At 29.1% G+C, this 19,340-nt stretch overlaps 2 protein-coding genes across 2 annotated transcripts; one reads left to right on the forward strand and one right to left on the reverse strand.

Moving 5' to 3' along the window:
- The first annotated feature begins 4,490 nt into the window (after positions 1-4,490).
- LOC119687445 (structural maintenance of chromosomes protein 4) lies at positions 4,491-11,402 on the forward strand. Its single transcript, XM_038101765.1, has 8 exons — positions 4,491-5,167; positions 5,242-5,610; positions 5,683-6,116; positions 7,244-7,868; positions 7,936-8,046; positions 8,100-8,299; positions 8,351-10,031; positions 10,772-11,402. Exons 1-8 carry the CDS (start codon positions 4,673-4,675, stop codon positions 11,096-11,098), a joined length of 4,242 nt encoding a protein of 1,413 aa, XP_037957693.1. The 5' UTR covers positions 4,491-4,672; the 3' UTR covers positions 11,099-11,402.
- Positions 11,403-13,768: 2,366 nt separating this feature from the next.
- Positions 13,769-14,906, reverse strand: LOC119687270 (cytosolic Fe-S cluster assembly factor NUBP1 homolog). The gene has a single exon (XM_038101529.1). It carries the CDS (start codon positions 14,818-14,820, stop codon positions 13,873-13,875), a length of 948 nt encoding a protein of 315 aa, XP_037957457.1. The 5' UTR covers positions 14,821-14,906; the 3' UTR covers positions 13,769-13,872.
- Between the last annotated feature and the right edge of the window lie 4,434 nt (positions 14,907-19,340).

Genomic DNA, 19,340 nt, shown 5'->3' on the forward strand with positions numbered 1-19,340 from the left:
TGTAAGTTGTGAGCTCTTAGCATAATTACTTATTTAATTTTTTTAAACATTTTCTTATTATAATTTTGTTATTAATTTTTTGAGTTGTTACGTCGAAATTTTTATTAAAATCTGTTTTGTTTTTTAAGAATGTTAACTTTTATTTTAATATTAGGAATCCTCCTGATGAAGGCAAAAGCGAATTTGCCGAAATACGTATAGAATTATACTAAAAAATAACGCACGAAATAAAAGTTAACATTCTTAAAAAACAAAACAGATTTTAATAATTTTCTTATTGTTTCTTATTTTTTTGTGCTCTTTAAATTTTAAATTTTGTATTTCAGAGATGTATTTAGAAGCGTATTATACATATGTGTATATATATTATTGACGACGCGTGCTCTATATGGAAGGTGTTTAATTCAAATCGATAAGATGTTTTATTAATAATAACTAAATTATATCACGCGAGAAGAGGTTTTTTCAAACAGTAGTGAACTACTGAACTACAACAAAAATTCATCTTATATTATTTTAATAAATTGAATTTTTGGCTGATCATACAGCTGTTTCGAGTATTGCCAAATACCCATCATCAGTGGGCTTGGAAATAATTCTTGTATTTAATTATCCGTAAATAATTTTTGAGACTCCAAGTACCAGGGATCGAACTCGAGTCTTGCAAAATAAGGCGACAATACATTCACAATAACACTTATAAAAATAAATCAACAAAATTAAATATTAAATAAATTAAATTATTCATTTACATTTATATATATTAGTTTAATATTATATCAATATGGAATAAACATAATTTTTCACATACATACATACTTCTCACAACATCAAAGCAACTTTTTTCAAGCAAAAGAGTATGTACTCAAAGCCATACATGTTTATGCAGTGATCAAATAAAATCGAAAACACTTGCAACGTATAAATGTGCGACCAATTATTGCGTACAACTAGCGGCAAAAATTCGTGGCTGCTACTGCTAAAAGGGGAGACACGAAATGTAATAGAAATGTTTTGCGATTTGAACTGCAAACTTATGAGCACACCTAACTACTATTGAAGCTAATTGTATTTAATTGTTTTTTATAAAACTTTATTCTTTAAAAATATATATGCATATGTAAATGTAATAAATTATTTTAATTCTGGATGTAGATATTTTAATGAAGTTATATATTTTCTTTGACATTTTGCAAATTATGTTAATGTGTGCCCCGCACACCTAAAAACCTTAGAGCAGGCGTCATTCGTATATATGTAAAAGATGTAATAGATTCTGAATAAGCCATATCTAGCTTTCTCTGATATGTACATTGCTGATTCATATGTTATGGGTTTGTTGCATAGGTCTGTTTCATATCCCTATTATACTTGATATTAAATATCTTCCTCCTATTGTTTTTTTTTTCCTACATAAGGGGATTTTTGTGATACGTGCGATAAATATGTTTATGACATATACTTCACTAGTAAAGGAAGTAAAAACTTGTAAGTGATACTAAACCCAAATGTTCACCTCTCTGCACAATTGTCTCAAGTTAGACGTTGTAACAACAAATGCGAGTCGTTTTTTTACCAATCCATTTTTGAGTTTCATATTAATACACACATTAATATCATTACTCAACTCTAATCCTTTTTCATTTCCTCCAATCCAAAAAAGCATGCGCCTATCCGACTTGTTTGCCATCGGTGGCAATAGAATATATTTTAGCGTAACACGTATAAATACCTGCTAGCCTCAATAAGTAGAGCTTACCGTGTTATCGGAGGCTATGATTAGGTGATTAGGAGATAAAAACAAATGCTATGGTAGAAAGCTATCACAAATATTTTTACTACTTTTATTCTTTTAAGAACAAATATGCAATACATACAATTAATTAAAATACCAACCATTATAATGGACAGACAACTCTATAACATCACAAAAAGTACGTACAAAACAAACTCTATACCCCAGGATTAATCTTGTTTTTTGGAAAGAAACTAATTTCGAAACGCGTGCAAATATTACACGTGCATTATTAGTAATGAAACTGGTTTAATTTACTTATCACGTTCCAAACACAGATATGCACTCAGAAGTGTTGATTCTCAGATTAAAGTATTTTTACATTGTGGGAGTAATATTGGATCAAAGCTGTCAGCAAGGTTATCGGTCTGAATATGTTGTTAAGTTGTGGATTCAATATACAAAAATAAAATCCAATTTAAGTCAGGATTAACAAAAAATTTCATTTAAATTGGTATTTACCTTCTGTGCAATATCACAAATATCTTCATATCGTAAATTTTTTTACGATATTGGAATAGTTTCTCAAAAATTTAGAGATCAAAACTTATCGGAGTAAGTAAACATTTTATTTACTTTATTTTTAATATTTGATTTATTATGATGCATTTTTCATTAAGAAAAATTCAAAACGAAGAAAACACTGCATGCGGTGGCCTTTCATGATTTCGTTTAAATTTATTTAACCCAACAAATCATTTTTTTCAAAAGAAGACAAAACTCTAATACCTATATGCGGGATATCCTTATAGCAAATTTTTCTTCACCACCATATTTTTTCCGCACTCATCACAAAAGTGATAATATCTTAATTAAAATAAGAGACGGTGTAGTTTAAATACCCTTAATCATGCAATGTGAACGTACTATTAGATAGTCAAACCACAAACCCTTCCCACTTATAGTGGATAGAAGTGTCTTCCATCAAACTTTGTATTTGGTCGTTACTGTTATTATGATCCAAATGTGGAGTTAAACAAAATATTAATACACGAGTTAATTTTTAAACGCTTTTACTATATATTGAAAGCAAAAATATTCGGTCGGAATACCACATATCGTGAAAACACATTATTCTGTCCCAACGCTCGATTTATTGTAATACAGGATTGTAACAATGCGAGATTTATTGCAGTATCATCTTTTTGCAATTTCTCTTGTAGGCAATTAATTTTTAAGTGTTGCATTCGACATTATTCGCCTTAAATCAGCTGATTTATTGATAATGAGCTCATTTATGAAAGCACTTCGTATAATATATTATCCTTCATATAATATATTATAATATATTATATATATTATATTATCCTTCGTATTATAATATATTATCCTAATCTTTAGTAACAACTTTAAAATATTTTTATGTGATCTGAATTTGCGTAATAATAAAATAACAGCTTGATCAAATATTAGATCAATATTAGGACCATAAAATTTTTTTATGTAACTAAATAAATTATGACCGTGGAAGCAAGCATTGTATATTAACTGTATCGCAGGTGTATGCAATTGTTTATTTTGTTTTAGTAAAGCATAAGTCTGCAGTACATATTTGCACATGTATTGATGGAAGACCATTTAAAATAGTTTATTTTACACATTTATAAACAATACAACATTTATTTTATTAAATATTTAATGTATCATTAGTATTATATATACCATACTATATAAAAGTAATAATAATAATAATAATTAAAACTGTACTAAAATATCCGTACGAATTAAAATTAACGCTACAACCCTAAACAAATATTTTTCAATACGTTTTTTAATAACGTAACGTAAGTATCAGAGCGTCATTCCGCCAAAATTGAGCAAATAGTAATTTTACCGGAACCGAAAATTTTATGATGTTGCAACGTAAAGTACATATTTGTTTCCAAACTTATCGTAAACTTAATAAGTTTTCGATAAGTGGTGTAAGATGTTACAACGAAAATTTATTATATTTAGTTAGATATGGTTGTATAACCATTTAATCTTAATAACTTTTTTAAAAGCTACACTGTAAGTGTAAAAATATGTAAGCAGTGAAGTTTACCATAATACGTACCGAAGACTAATTTTAATTATGGAATAATTTGTTAATCACACAAAAGCAAATTTGTTAGTGAGTAATGTAAAATTTTAAAACTGAAATCGGCTCTATAGTTTTTTCAGGTGCAAATATAATGTAAATAAAAATAATGCGAAATGGAATAATAAAAATTACTTAATAATAAGTGTTGAAGTTTAATATAAAACTTAATTAAAATTTTTAACAAGATCTTACATATCAATATTATATTAAAATATTATTAGCATATATATAATATAATAAATAATATAAATAAATTATTTAATTTGCAAAATTAATAAACTGTATAAAGTATAATTTAGTATAATATAATATAATTTAATATAATAAAGTGTAATTTGTTTAATCAGCTCCATCACTGAATAAATTCAAACAATCTCTTAATTATTTTTCCCTTCAGTTTATAGAGTACTGTTTATGTAAAATGATTTATACATAATTACAATATTTAGCGCCAATTTTTAAAAATGATTTAAAAAATTTTGTACTTATATAAATTTGAATATTTTTGTACACCCAAAATATTACTTACGCGTATTCAATTAACAACGTACGCATTTACGTTTCATTTTAATAAAATTAAGTTGAAACAGTGTTGGCAGCTCTAAAACGTCATTTTTGAAAATAGCTTTGCGTTAAGTCGCTTGCCCTGTGAAGCTGTAAAGAATTAGAGGCAAGACGCGCGAATTTTAATTGCCTTCAATATATATAACATTAATAAGTTTTATGTTTCAATTTGAATAACTAAGTGATAGAGACAAAATAGTCTCTACCAAAACAGTGGCTGCGAGGTAACTATGTCAAATCGACGAAATGCAAATCGAAATTCGGGCAAATTCGGTGCAGGTAAACGAAAACAGGATGAAGATAAAGATGAATCAACAACACGTAAAAAAGGCACAAAAGCCAATGCTAACAAAAACGTATCTAGAAATGCAGCCGAAGTTGAAGATACGCGCTTAAACGCAAACAAAACATCTGAACCAAATGCTTCGAAGCAAGATGAGGCAACTCTATCACAACCAATTAAGCAAACACACAACCCTGTACCAGTTATTGAGTCAAATAACCAAGCAGTAAGTGCTACAGATGCGCCAGGGCATGCATTGGATGAAGCTACCATATCGGATGATGAAGAAGGAGGGACGCGTATCGGTGACATATATATACCGCCACCAATCCCGCCTCACTGTTCCATGGAAAGTACCGGACCAAGGCTCATTATAACGAAAATAATTAATAACAATTTCAAAAGTTATGCAAACACAGTAAAGTTGGGACCTTTTCATCATGTACGTATATAACAACAATACCAAATTTGAGCGATTTTTATTTGTGATTAATGAAATTTTTTTTTATATTCTAGCGATTTACTGCTATTATTGGTCCGAATGGTAGCGGTAAAAGCAACGTGATTGATTCGCTATTATTTGTGTTCGGCTATCGCGCTAATAAAATACGATGCAAAAAAGTATCAACTTTGTTACACAATTCAGTAAATTATCCAAACACCCCTTCTTGTTCCGTTGCGGTACACTTTCGCCAAATAGTGGATGTGGATGACGAATCGTGTAAAGATATACCAGGTAGTGAAATAGTTATAGAGCGGGTAGCTTTTCGTGATAATTCTTCGTATTATACAATAAATGGAAGACGTGTACAGTTTAAAGCGGTGGCAAAATTGTTAAAAACGCATCATGTCGATTTGGATCATAATCGGTTTTTAATTCTACAGGTTAGTTTAGTTATTATATATAATAGATAGTTTAGTTATTGTATTGAAAATATTCTTATACAAATATATTAGGGCGAAGTAGAATCGATAGCGATGATGAAAGCAAAAGGGCAGAACGAAAATGAGACCGGTATGTTGGAGTACTTGGAAGACATTATCGGCACAAGTCGGTACAAGGAACCGCTTCAAAAAATTAACGAACGCGTTGAACAGTTAACAGACGAGCGCACTGAAAAACATAATCGCTTAAAAATATCTGAACGTGAAATGAATGATTTGGAACAACCATATAATGAAGCCTTGGACTATTTGAGGCTTGAGAATGAAAATACACGTACTAAAAACCTGAGAATACAAAAGTACATAAGTGAAAAACGTAAAAAATTAGAGGAATACACCAAAAAACAAGAAGAGGTGCGTGATGAATTAATGAAACATGATGAAATTTCTAAAGAATTGGAAACAAAGCGCAAAGAAAAAGAAGACTTAGAACGTAAAGAAATCAAGTAAGCATCACATTTTTTTTTTAAATTTAAAGTTGCAAGTTGTCTTCATATTGACAGAAAAATTTAAAAGTAAAAATGCAAGATCTGAATACATTTCTTGCCCATTTTCAGTTCTTATTTTTAATCGTTTTTTTTAACTATACATTAACTATACAGAAAAAAAAATAGAATTCTGAAATCCCACATGCAGGAAATGAACAATAGTAATCATTATATTATCCAAATTTTTATATAATATATTAAGTACTTAATATTCAACTACAACTGCAAGCGGATATTCCATGTCATTGCAAACAATTTTAATCTAAGTTTAATTTGCGCTCACACTTTAATCACATTCTAGAACAATAAATCAGAAGAAGGTCTAGATTTTTTTGTCGTAACGATTAGTTACATTGTCGATAACCCACCACAATGACGTAGGCAGAAGGGTTATTCTAAAAAAAATTGTTTTTCTGTCCGTTTTTCTGAAATTCATCAAATTTTTGTATCATTAAGTACCAATCCTTCTTGAATATGCCAATAATCCAACACATCGCATCAGCTAAAACTAAAGCAACAACCATATTTATAAACTTAGATATAATTTTCTTATATTTATATTACTTTTCATTCTCATGTGTCTTATGTCGGCATTTTTTTATTATATTATCGGACTCATCAGAAACAATCAGCTCTCATTGCTTTTATTCCTGAGCCGAAAATAAATAATTCAAATCCTTAGCAAACTAGACAAGTTCGTCTGTTGTTTTGACAAGCATTTACTCCTAACTGGGCTTTTCATTTACGAGTGAAATTGCTATAGTGCAAACTAGTAAAGATGGACAGTGACACAAGAACAAAATACATTGTGAAACCGCTTTCAGCTACATAATTTAATATGTAATATTTGGTTGTTTAATGACCTTCCTTAATAAAATGATCTCTAGCACATCCACGTCTTGGTACATTTGAGGGCTGTGCACTTTTGCTTATTTCATACAATTTACTATCCTTCTTTCTTCAAAATAAAAAAAACAACTAGAATATCTCAAAAGTGCTATAAGCAAACACTACCTATTCCTGTCTATTGAAATTATTAACCATCTTTATTTGAATAATATTCTAATTGCGTTCGTATTTATCAGAGAATTTGACGCCGTACGGAAGAAAAAGGAAAATATAGAAAAGGATCTAGAAAGGGCAAGCAGTGATTTTACTAGAGTACAACGCACTATGGCAGCAGTTAATAAACGTCGTAAAGAGAATAAGGTTTCGCTAGAGAAATGTGAAGAGAATTTGGAGACTTTGAAGAAAATACCAGAGAAGAACGAAGCTGAAATCAAAGAATGTGAAACGAAGGTGGAGAAACTAACTAAACAAAAAGCAGAAGCTGATGAGGATTTACAAAAAAATTACATTCTTGTCGAAGAGCAAACGAAACCTCTTATTGAAAAGCGTACTAAACTTGAAACGGATCTCTTAGATTTTAAACAAATATTTGACAGTGCAAAGGCGGAACAAATACTGCTGGAGAAAGAATTGAACATCCTGAAACGTGATGAAACGGCAGAAGCAAACAAATATTCAATTCTTAAAACATCCTATGATGATTCTCTTGAAAATTTGAAAACACAAAAGGAGAAATTTGAAGAGATTCAATTAAAACTGCCAGAAATAGCTCAAGGTATCAAGGAAAAAGAGCAGGAATTGGTGAAATTAAATCAAGATGAGAAGATCAAACGACAACAAGTCAACGCACTTAAGTCACAAGTAAGTAATTGATCACAACACAAATTACTTTGTATGCTTATTAGGAATTGATTTTATTCTCTTTTAGATCGATGAAAAGGTGACCACTTTAAGAATGGCCCGTTCCAACAATAAAGTTGTTGACTTTTTGATTAGGCAAAAACTTTCTGGGAAAATACCTGGTGTACTCGGACGTTTAGTATGTGTATACTATATATTTAAATACCAATTTCTTTCAATGTGTATATTTAGGGCGACTTGGCTGGTATCGATTCGAAATATGATGTTGCGATTTCTACAGCGTGTGGTCGTTTAGATAATATCTTGGTGGAAGATGTTCGCACAGCACAGAAATGTATCGAAAGCTTGAGACAAGCTGGTGTTGGTCGAGCATCGTTTCTTGCATTAGAGAAAATAAAACATTACAGTAAATATTCTGGACGTATAGAAACGTAAGTCAGCAAATTGATAACATAAAGTAGTTTTATAATATAATTCTTTAGTCCAGAAAATACACCACGACTTTATGATTTGCTTCGTGTTGAAGATGAACGTGTTTTGCCCGCATTTTACTTTGTTCTTCGTGATACACTCGTTGCAGATAATCTCGAAGTAGCATCACGTATTGGTTTTGGTGCGCGTCGTTTTCGCATTGTAACAGTCAGTGGTGATATAATCGAAACATCGGGTACAATGTCAGGTGGTGGTCGTTCAAAAATTCGTGGAAAAATGAGCTCAAAAGTGCAAACGAAAACCAAACCAGATATGAACAGCTCAACGAACGAAAAAGCTTTAGATGAAATGCAAGAGCAAGCCCAGAATCTTCAGTCGGAAATCAATTTTTTGCAAGAAGAACAAGGTCGTATTGAACGCGAACTGCTTCAGCTACGAGCAAAACGTGTACAGTTTGAAAATGATGGCAGGAAACTATCAATAACAAATAAAAGTTTAGAAGAGCAATTACCACGAGTTTTTGAGCAATTACAGATACAAAAGAAACGTATGGATGCAACAAAATCCGACACGGTTAAAGTCAATGAATTAGAAAAACAAATAAATGAGAAGCAAAAGAGTGTGGAAAAGGCTAAAGTTGACACCGATAAACTAGATAAAAAAATTGCAGCAACGAAAGCTGATATAGAGGAAATTCATAGCAATAAAATAAAATCCGTACAGACAAAAATTAAAAATTTATCTAATCAGATAGATAAACTGTCCAAGAACATAACTAAGTTAAAGGTTGAAGTCAGTTCTTCAGAGCGAAATGTCCAGAAAACTGAGAAGGAGATTGAGAATTTAAATTCGATGATTATAAATTGTCAGGATGAAATAACTGAGCTTAGTGAACAACGCCAGAAGCACGATGATGAAACCGTAGAATTAACTAAACAATTAGAAGAGACAAAAGAAGCTTTAGTTAATGCTAAATCTGGTGCAAGTGTTGTACAAAAAGAGATAAAAGAAATCGAGGATCTTGAAGAACAGCAAAAGTTGAAGCGTATTGAAATTAACCAAAAACTTAACACAACAACTAATCGTGTTAACGAAGTAAAATCACAAATTCCGCATTGGGAACAGCAGTTGAAACCACTAAAACTGAATGAAATACCTGTAGATAAAGAGCCCCAAGCACCTTTAAAAACCTATACGGAAGAAGAGTTGAACTCACACACATTACAGGATATACAGTACAAGGAGAGTGTGCAAGAAGAATTATTGCAGAAAAAGAAACCAAACCTCTCGTGCATAGATGAATATATTGTCAAACGCGATGCCTACTTAGAGCGTGTAAAAGGACTTGAGGACATTACAGCAAAAAGAAATGAAATGCGTCAGTTGCATGATGATGTACGGAAGAAGCGTTACCATGAATTTATGAATGGTTTTCAAATTATAACGAAAAAACTTAAGGAGATGTATCAAATGATAACGCAAGGCGGTGATGCAGAACTGGAATTAGTCGACTCAATGGATCCATTTACTGAAGGTGTATCGTTTAGTGTTCGACCCCCAAAAAAGACCTGGAAAAATATATCAAATTTATCAGGTGGCGAAAAAACTCTGTCTTCATTAGCATTAGTTTTTGCTTTACATTACTACAAGCCATCACCTTTGTATTTCATGGACGAAATTGATGCAGCGCTCGATTTCAAAAATATATCTATCGTTGCGCATTACATTAAGGTAATTTCGAATTTAATATATTTATGAACATTAAAGTAAATGTATGCAGTATATAAGAATATTAGAGAAACCATAAACTCTACTTAAGATAGTTACATATTTTGAAATATGATTTATAACCACTACAACGAGTGTATATAGAAGTATATTTATTATTTAAGTATATATATGAATCATGATGGTAGAGCTGCAGTTTGGGCACACATCAGGAATAAACGTGTTATTTATTTATTTGTTTATTATTTATTTATTTGTTTATTATTTATTTATTTGTTTATTATTTATTTATTTGTTTATTATTTATTTATTTGTTTATTATTTATGTTATTTATTAATTATTTTATTTATTTATATTATTAATTTGTTTATTATTATTTATTTGTTTAATATTATTTATTTTGTTATTACTTGATTTAATTGTTTATTATTTATTTATTGTTTATTATTTATTTATTTGTTTATTATTTATTTATTTGTTTATTATTTATTTATTTGTTTATTATTTATTTATTTGTTTATTATTTATTTATTATTTAATTATTTAATTATTTATTTATTTATTATTTATATATTTTTTTATGATTTATTTATTTCATTATATTCAATGGATTTTATTTATTTTCAATTTTTTTTAATGTATATGTTTCAAATCGAGTTGAAGTATATAGTACTGTTTAATAGATTTTTATATTTAATGTTGTATTTAAATTTAATGAAAAAAAATTTTTTTTGCCTTTCAGGAGCGAACTAAAAATGCTCAGTTCATTATCATATCGTTGCGTTCTAACATGTTCGAGTTATCAGATTTGGTTGTTGGCATATATAAAGTTATGGATTGTACTGATGCATTATGTTTTCATCACAAGAGATATAGTTTACCAGATGCAAAACAAAATAATGAAACAACAAATTCATTAGACAGTTCAAATGCAAACCTGGCTGTAGATATCGACAACTCAGTGAGGGATACAATAACGAACGATGCACAATTAATTCCATGCGATAAAGATACTGATGCAGCAGCGGCAAATTGTGAAAACGAAACGCAAGATTCAATGCAAACGTAAACCTAAAATCCAACTTCTTACGACGTCATCAATTCGCTATTATTAAGTTTCTTTAACAAAAGTAGTTTTAATTACAACTTCTTCACATAACTAAGCCGATGCTTGTCCAACTCTGTTATGTGCAATTACGTTTAAGTTTACCTAACGCATTGTTTGTATAATTTATGCATACATTATGCATGTTTGTATTTATTTTTTTGTTAGAATGTGTTTTTATACAATTTTTACCAAAAGCATTATTTCAAAATTTTACATTTGTTTTATACTTATATTTTGTGTAAGACAGCATACTTGACCATTGAAAACTTCTTTATCACAAAATTAATTAATTTTTAAAATTAATTAAATTAATTTTTAAAATTAATTAATATTGTGGTAATGACTTTTTAACTAAACTCTGTTGTGTAATACACCTATATATATTGTATAGTTTTATACTTCTAACCTACCTAACTAGCTTAAAGTGTTTGTTATAGTGTTCCAATGGTAAAAGTTGACCCCACTCATGTTTTAGTTTTATATTAACGTTTACGATGAACAAAACAAAATTCCCTTATAAATCTATGTTGTAAATTTTGCAAAAAAATTAAATATTTTATATTAAAAATAATTACAAATAAATATTTTATAAATACATAAGAAAGTATGGCTACATTTGTAGTTGTCCTTGCTTGAAACACACATAAATTGGGTTAAGGGCGTTATTAAACATTTTTAATCCTACAAATGCAAGCACAGCAAATTTATAAGTATTGTTAAATAATTTTTAAATAAATGTACATTATTGTCAAGTATTTAAAAAAAAATTTGTGCGAATTATATTATAAGAAACTAGATGCAAGTTGTTGTTGTTGTAGTACGCAGCGATCTGTTTGTGTAATGTTGTTGTTGCTGTAGTCGGCCGAAATTTGAAAAGCAGATAATTGTAAAGATTACAAGACGAGTACATGGGTAGGGAAGTGGATATATGATGTTTGGGGTATGGGATAATTGCAAACGGAAGGTGGAATATAATTGAAATTAACCCATGTCCAGCCGTAGAAACCTAGCTACCTCAAGCGAGTGGGTCCAAAGGCCGATTGGACTAAGATAAGTGTGTGCAGAGGGACAAGAGAACAGTTGGACGACGTCATGGTGGGTAGAGTTGCATGGCTGTATCCTGATCTTAATTGAGCTAAGACAATTTTTACACGACGTTCTTCCTGTGAGGTTGCTTATGTAATCCCTTTTGGGGGTGATAAATAGTATTTCGTCGTCAAAATTGACGGGTGGCTCTAGGACAAAGATCCAGCCGTTCTTGCAGCCTACTTTGTCCTGCATTATATATTAGTAAACGAACACCTGTATATACTAGGTGATTGATTATATATTCAGCTATGATAATAGTATTATGTCTTATTGTTGTAATCAGAACGGACCATCTAGAATACTTGAACCAATTATCATAGTAAAAGCATTTGTAATTCCAGCAATATGCTTTTAAAACCTTAAATACAGTATCGCAATAATTTCTGACAATCAACATACTATTAAAGTGTTTTCGTCTTTTTCTTATATAGATTGTTGTTTGTGTCCCAGAAAGTTGACTTTTGTTTTCGGTAGCTGTTCTGAGGGTAAATGTTATGCTCTTTGTAATAAAACAGGCATTCAAATAATATACATACAACAATTAGAAAAAGGGTTTAATCAAAAGCAATCTACGTTATATTCTAACCTACAAATGTTTTTTTTATTAAAATCGATCTCATTGAAAACTGAACTTTAAGAGTCACAAGAAACTGTGAAAGGATTATGCTTTGTTTACTTATAAGCATATATGGTTTAAGTTATAATGTAAAATATATACTCAGCAATTAAGAAACAACTACTGGCTGCAATAATTGTCTTTGTTGTAGCCCGCGGGGAGCTGCTTGTAAAATCTCTTTGGGGTGGGAGTGAACGGCACTTGGTTGTTGAAATTGACAAATGGCTCCGGGATGTAGACTCGGCCGTTCTTGGAACCGGGTACAGTAACGGTTACCTAAACTTACGTTGGGAGTTAGACTAATGCATTAATATACATATAAACGATAAATACATACAATGCAATAGTACAGTACGCTAGAATAGTCAGTATTTAAACATGCGTTGGGTAGTCTAACTCCCATTTATTCATTTATATGTTTTCCTCTCTGTACATAGAATCCGCACACTTCCATTGTAGGGTTATCTATTTCGGATGATATGTACCTTTTTAATATTTTCCAGTGGCATCGGGTAATTAGATAGTTTATTCTTTAAGAGCGCATTAATCCATGAATTATTTATAACTATCAATAATGGTAATTTCAAGATCATTAAAGAACATTATTTGTTGAAACTTGAACACATAGAAGGATATCGTCCAATTTATACAGAGGTGAAATAGTTTCTAAAGACATTAAACGCCGGGTTGGATGCACCATACTATTTATATGTACATTTCAGAATGAGCAAAGAATAGCTTAACTAACATTCCTTTGATCAAGTGTTCTTCTTTGCTCTGCGAAAGAAGATACTAATGCGAATTAGTATTTCTTTTACTTTTAGCAGTTTTAAACAATAGTGTCTGGAACCACTTCTATGAGCCACTGTAACAAGAGTTCCGTTGATTGATTTGATCAAAAGGCAATAACAACAATTTAATATATATGAGTAAATTATTATAAATTTATTTAGATTTTATTGTGAATTCTTATAGATTTCTAATCCAAATAATTAACAAAAACTGCATAACTACTTTACGTTATAAAATATTAATCCGACTCCGTCAGTTTACCCATTATATTATCACATATTTTAGCCAGCGCTTCAGTTGTTGTACTTTTTATCTCCGTAATGTCGGCGCCACAATCACATGCTCTCGTGATTTCTGGATCTAATGGCAATGAGCCCAAAAAAGGTACCTGCATTTCCTCACACATAGTCTTCGCACCGCCGGTTTTTGCAGGGAATATTTCAGAGTTTTCACCACAATTGCCACAACGGAATGTGCTCATATTTTCAATCACACCAACAATAGGAATGCGTTGTTTCTTACAAAAATTAATTTCCTTACGTACGTCTAATAATGATATTTCCTGCGGCGTTGTCACAATTATAGCACGCAATGGTTTACTTTCAGTATCACCATCATTGCGTAAATACGACACAATAGAAAGATGCTCATCTGATGTGCCAGGTGGTGTGTCGAAAAGTAATATATCTAAATTGCCCCAATCGACTTCACTGAGAAACTGTCGTATCATGCCATTTTTCTTGGGACCGCGCCATATAATAGCATCATCAGCAGAACCCAATAAAAATCCAATCGACATGAGGCACACATTATCATCTACACCAACTGGTGACCAACCAGAACCAGACTGATGTACATTCTCTCCTTCAACACCAAGCAAACGCGGTTGCGATGGACCACAAATGTCTATATCCAGCACACCAAAATTTTGTTCATGATATTTGCTTGATAAGTACCTGGTCAGCAACATTGTCACTGTACTTTTGCCAACACCGCCCTTGCCTGATAGCACCAACAATTTATGCTTCACGTCTTTCATAGAAGCAGTAACCAAAGCCTTGCCCGGATCTTCCAATTTTTTATTTGGATCACTGCAAATTCGTTGGTTAGGACAACCTTGACAGGCACTGGCCATACCTGCATTGGTACTTTCCACTCCGGGACAATTTTCTGGTTCTTGTTGCATTTTCTACAGAATTCAATTTTAAATAGAATTTAATTGTGAAATTAAACACAATTTGCTGCTTTTAATCTCAAATCAGCTGTTCTCTGCAATAGGGTTGCCAACACAGTAATTCTGTTAAACCCAAATTAAAAAAGTTCTTCAAGCTGTGGATACACACAAAACGAATAAAGCACATTGCTTTTTTTTACTAGTTAAATATTGAAAATGAAATAAAACAATCAAATAATGATAATATATATATATATATATATATATATTATTTTCATACTTTACGAATCTAAAAAAGTTTTCCACTGGCTTCTTTTTTATGCTATTGCTCTCAACTCGTTAAACGATTTGCCCATAAAAATTGTTAATTGAAAAAAATTGTGTAAAATTATTATTTCAATTTGATATCGGGCAAATAAGCGCCTAGCTAGAACTCAATCTGATAGTTTAATTTTTCACAGCTGTTTCGAGCAATTGAGGCTGTACATCCAGAACAATTTGGCGAATTATGGCTTCTAAATGTTTCAATGTCTTTGTTTTATGACGAAACAATATAGATAAGGTACATAGAAATGTAAAAATTGATATACATAAAATATATAGTGTGTATGTCACACTACAGAACATAATAGTATATTCCCATTAACTTCATTCAAGCAGTATATATGATTTAAGTGGCTAATAAGATTGATTAACCGTAAAAAGACCTTTCCCAGGTTAGTTAAAAATAAATTAAAGGAAATCACACCTAAAACAAAATACAAAGAAGTCAAACAAACATAAAGTAAGAATTTTTAAAATGTTTGTTTTTTATAAATAAAATTGATATATAAAAATATATAAATTATTTTATATATATACTTGATATCATTATACAATAACATAAATTATTTAACAAAAAACATTCATTTTAGTTGGACGTCACATTCATAAATCGAATTGTTCCAATGGAAATAAGCAAATCTTAATTCGATTAATATAAGTTAAACTGCAGTGGGAACATAGTATAAGATCTTAAGGTATCAATTAAAAAAGTTATAAAAAGTGAAAATATTGTAGGCAATACAATAATAAAATTAATTGAATAGTGAAAAGTTTTATAAATTTACGAAAGATCAAAATAAATAAATTTTCTAACACATTAACATTATCTATTTAAATTGTTTAATATATTACGGAAAACCTCAATAATAATAATATTGGCATAGCATTGACTTTATTTCAAATATGTATGTTTCTTTCATTTCACTTCGACCTGTCAAATCAAATTATTCCAGTACGAATTAACTGTTTAAGATCTTAAAATTAATATATAATTTAAAATCACTTAATATTTAATGTTAGTTAATGTTTCAATAAAACTAGTACCATAAACATGTCTGTAAATATATATGCTATGCATATAAAATCAATAAATTTATTCGAATTTGACAAAATTTGCTTTTAATACAACTACTAATAGTACATTCACACCGTCTCATTTAGACACTTGTTGATTTATACTAATGAGTGAACGTTTACATTGTAATGAGCTCATTTATGCCATTGATAAAACTTTTATAAACTTCACTTAATAATATATCACATATATCACAAAAATTTAAATATATAATTGATATTTTAACTCGTTTAGGTATATTTTTATATTGGCGATCCCAAGGGATCCACTTATGCCTATAGGCCCATTGTGCTACCGTATATGGACAAACTCAAAGTTTTAAAACCTTTGGCAAAGCTAGTAATGCTATACAAGTGAAGGTCTTGCAGTTGACTAAGCTGGAAAGCACTTTCATCGTCATGTTCACAACTACGGCAGCTATATAATATATAATTGACCATTTTAATCAGTATATATTTTAGTGCGTAAAACGATTTTAGAACGTCTCAATCTTCAATAAAATTTGTTCCTATAAAACAATGTACTTTAAACATTTTAAATAAAACTATAATGTTTTCAATGTATTTAAATACTTTTATTTAATATTATTTATTTCTTTTGTTTGTAATATTTTTTGTAATACATTCAAACAGACATGTAGATTTTATTTTGATTAATTGATTTATCTAATCCATAAGTAATATATATAAAAATTTAAATAAATATATACAAACTAAAAGATGCTCAATTGGCATTGAAATTTATAATAAATAATTTAGTAATATAATAAATTGTATGTTTAACATAATAAACGATTTTTTATTTAATATACAGGTTGGTCAAATACAAACAACAACCCAACATATTTTTTAATATATATATATTGATAATTAAGTATACAACATCATAAATTAAAAATGCATTTAAATTTTATTTTTGTCTTTCAATAATTCTTTTTTTAACATATTATTGTCACCCCTATTATAGTCCGTCTCATTGCAAACCTGCAATATATATGTTCCTATAAGCCAATAGTGATAGCAGCCAGTGCTTATATAGATATATATAAATATACATATACATAGTTTAATATATCTTAAATAAAAAAATTTTAATTTATATTGTAATTAATGCATAAATAATATAAAACATACAAAATATATATATTTAGTTAACGTACTATTATTAGGGAATTTCTTTTATTTTAATGTAAGTACCAGACTTTGGCAGTAAAAATACGGCTACAGATAAGGAATCTATTGGAAGATTCAGTAACTGTCTTTAAAGCCGTATAATAAGTAATAAATTCGTTACATAAAACGATATACATACAATGTATTTATAACAACGGATTCGAGATAAGGGGTAAGTAAATTTATACTTAATATACTAAGTTAACTTATAATAATATATATATATATTTATATATATAATCAATGACACCACCAATTATTATTATTTACATAATTTACTACATTTTAATTTATTATTATTATTTTTTTGCATAAATAGCATTTGTATTATTAAAGTTTAAATACTTTGTATATATTTAAATACAATAAAACAAAAAAGTAATTCAATTTTTAAACAGATTTTAATATAATTTTAACAAATTCGTAAATTTAATAGCTTTTTAAATTAAATGTAATTATCAACAAAAACTAAAAGTTATTTTAAATAAATTATATATCGTCATGGAAGTAGTAATTGTTATGCCATAGAAAAGTCAATATGCGCATAATTATAAATGAAATTAAAACATAAAAACAAAACAAAAATTAAATATATATGTTATATACATATAAGTGTATGTAAATACTAAAATTGACTAAAAAAAATGTAGATTGAGAATCAAAAATAAGTTGAAATTTTACTACTTGCGCAATAAGTATAAATTTTGTATATAAAAGATAGATATAACCAGAATAAATAATTCGAGTTGAAAAACGACAACAACTACTTTATATGATAATTAATACTATTTTGTAGAATTTTTAAATTTTAATGCTAGCAATTATTTATGCAAAAAGTCTAAGCTTAATACTATTTGTATATGATGCGATAATTTAACAATAGAAAAGTTTAACAATTTTGTTCTTCACATTTAAATTTAATTTCATAAATTTTAACTATAACAATTAAGATAAGAATCATTACACATGCAGCCCCCCGCTTTCTCTTACGCTATCTTGCATTTTGCATCTTGCATAAAATCGTTGAAAACTATTAACGTTAAAAATGTTTAAACAGAGGTTTTCTACAATTAAAATTTATATTAACAAATAAGAATTAAAAATAAAAAGATACTTAAAAGCTTTTAAAAGGAGTTCCAACTTTGTAGAGAAGTTTTAGAACAAACTTGAAGCAATTTGATCACTCTAGAGATGGGAATCAATGCATATATCAATGCGTATACTTTTATTTAATTATTTATTTTTTTGAACACTGGGAATATTCTCAAGACGTTTTCTATTTCATAAAGGAAATATAATTTATTTCAATAAAAAAAATACTTATGTAAACAACTAATATCTACAAACAATATTTTTTGTTCTCAATTAAATTTTTATATAAAAAAAGTTTTAAAATAAACCATTTTTATTATAAACTTTATGTCCTATGAGTGAGGAAATTTTTATACAAAACAATGCTTTGTTGTTGCCTGCTTTATTGTATATCGTTAGACCTTTCAACGAAAAGTTTTCTTATTAATATATAAAGGCAAATAAAGGTATCATATGCAACGTGCGAAGCAATACCCAACCACAAGCAACTACTAAATAACACTAACAAGTTTTGTTCAAATTCAAAATCTCACATGATCTCACAATCTCAAAATAGTATAAAAGGAAGATGGAAAGAGGTTCTTGTTTATAAACACTTTCATAGTAATTAAAGTATTTCTTTCAAAGATTTTAATTTTAACTGTTCAAACTTGTAGAGCATTTAATAGAGAGCTGCATAGCATAAAGATTTTTCATTATTATACTGAATTAACAGAATAATTTATTTTTATAATTCACTGGGATTGTCTGTTTGTCTTTTTTTTTATTAGATTTGATTTGGTTCAATAGAACAAATACTTCACTTGTTGCTGTTGTTTACGCCTTTGTCAATTTTGTCGCCTTTGTAGTTTGTTCTCCTCTAAACTATA

The sequence above is a fragment of the Teleopsis dalmanni genome, chromosome X (assembly GCF_002237135.1).
Source record: "Teleopsis dalmanni isolate 2A chromosome X, ASM223713v2, whole genome shotgun sequence".
Classification (NCBI taxonomy): Eukaryota; Metazoa; Arthropoda; class Insecta; order Diptera; family Diopsidae; genus Teleopsis; species Teleopsis dalmanni.

Bases quoted from the DNA above. Each gene is read 5' to 3' on its own strand.
- LOC119687445 (XM_038101765.1), top strand. From the start codon at position 4,673: ATGTCAAATCGACGAAATGCAAATCGAAATTCGGGCAAATTCGGTGCA. The intron at 5,168-5,241 runs GTACGTATATAA...TTTATATTCTAG, and splicing joins AGTTGGGACCTTTTCATCAT to CGATTTACTGCTATTATTGG. The intron at 6,117-7,243 runs GTAAGCATCACA...CGTATTTATCAG, and splicing joins TTAGAACGTAAAGAAATCAA to AGAATTTGACGCCGTACGGA.
- LOC119687270 (XM_038101529.1), bottom strand. From the start codon at position 14,820: ATGCAACAAGAACCAGAAAATTGTCCCGGAGTGGAAAGTACCAATGCA.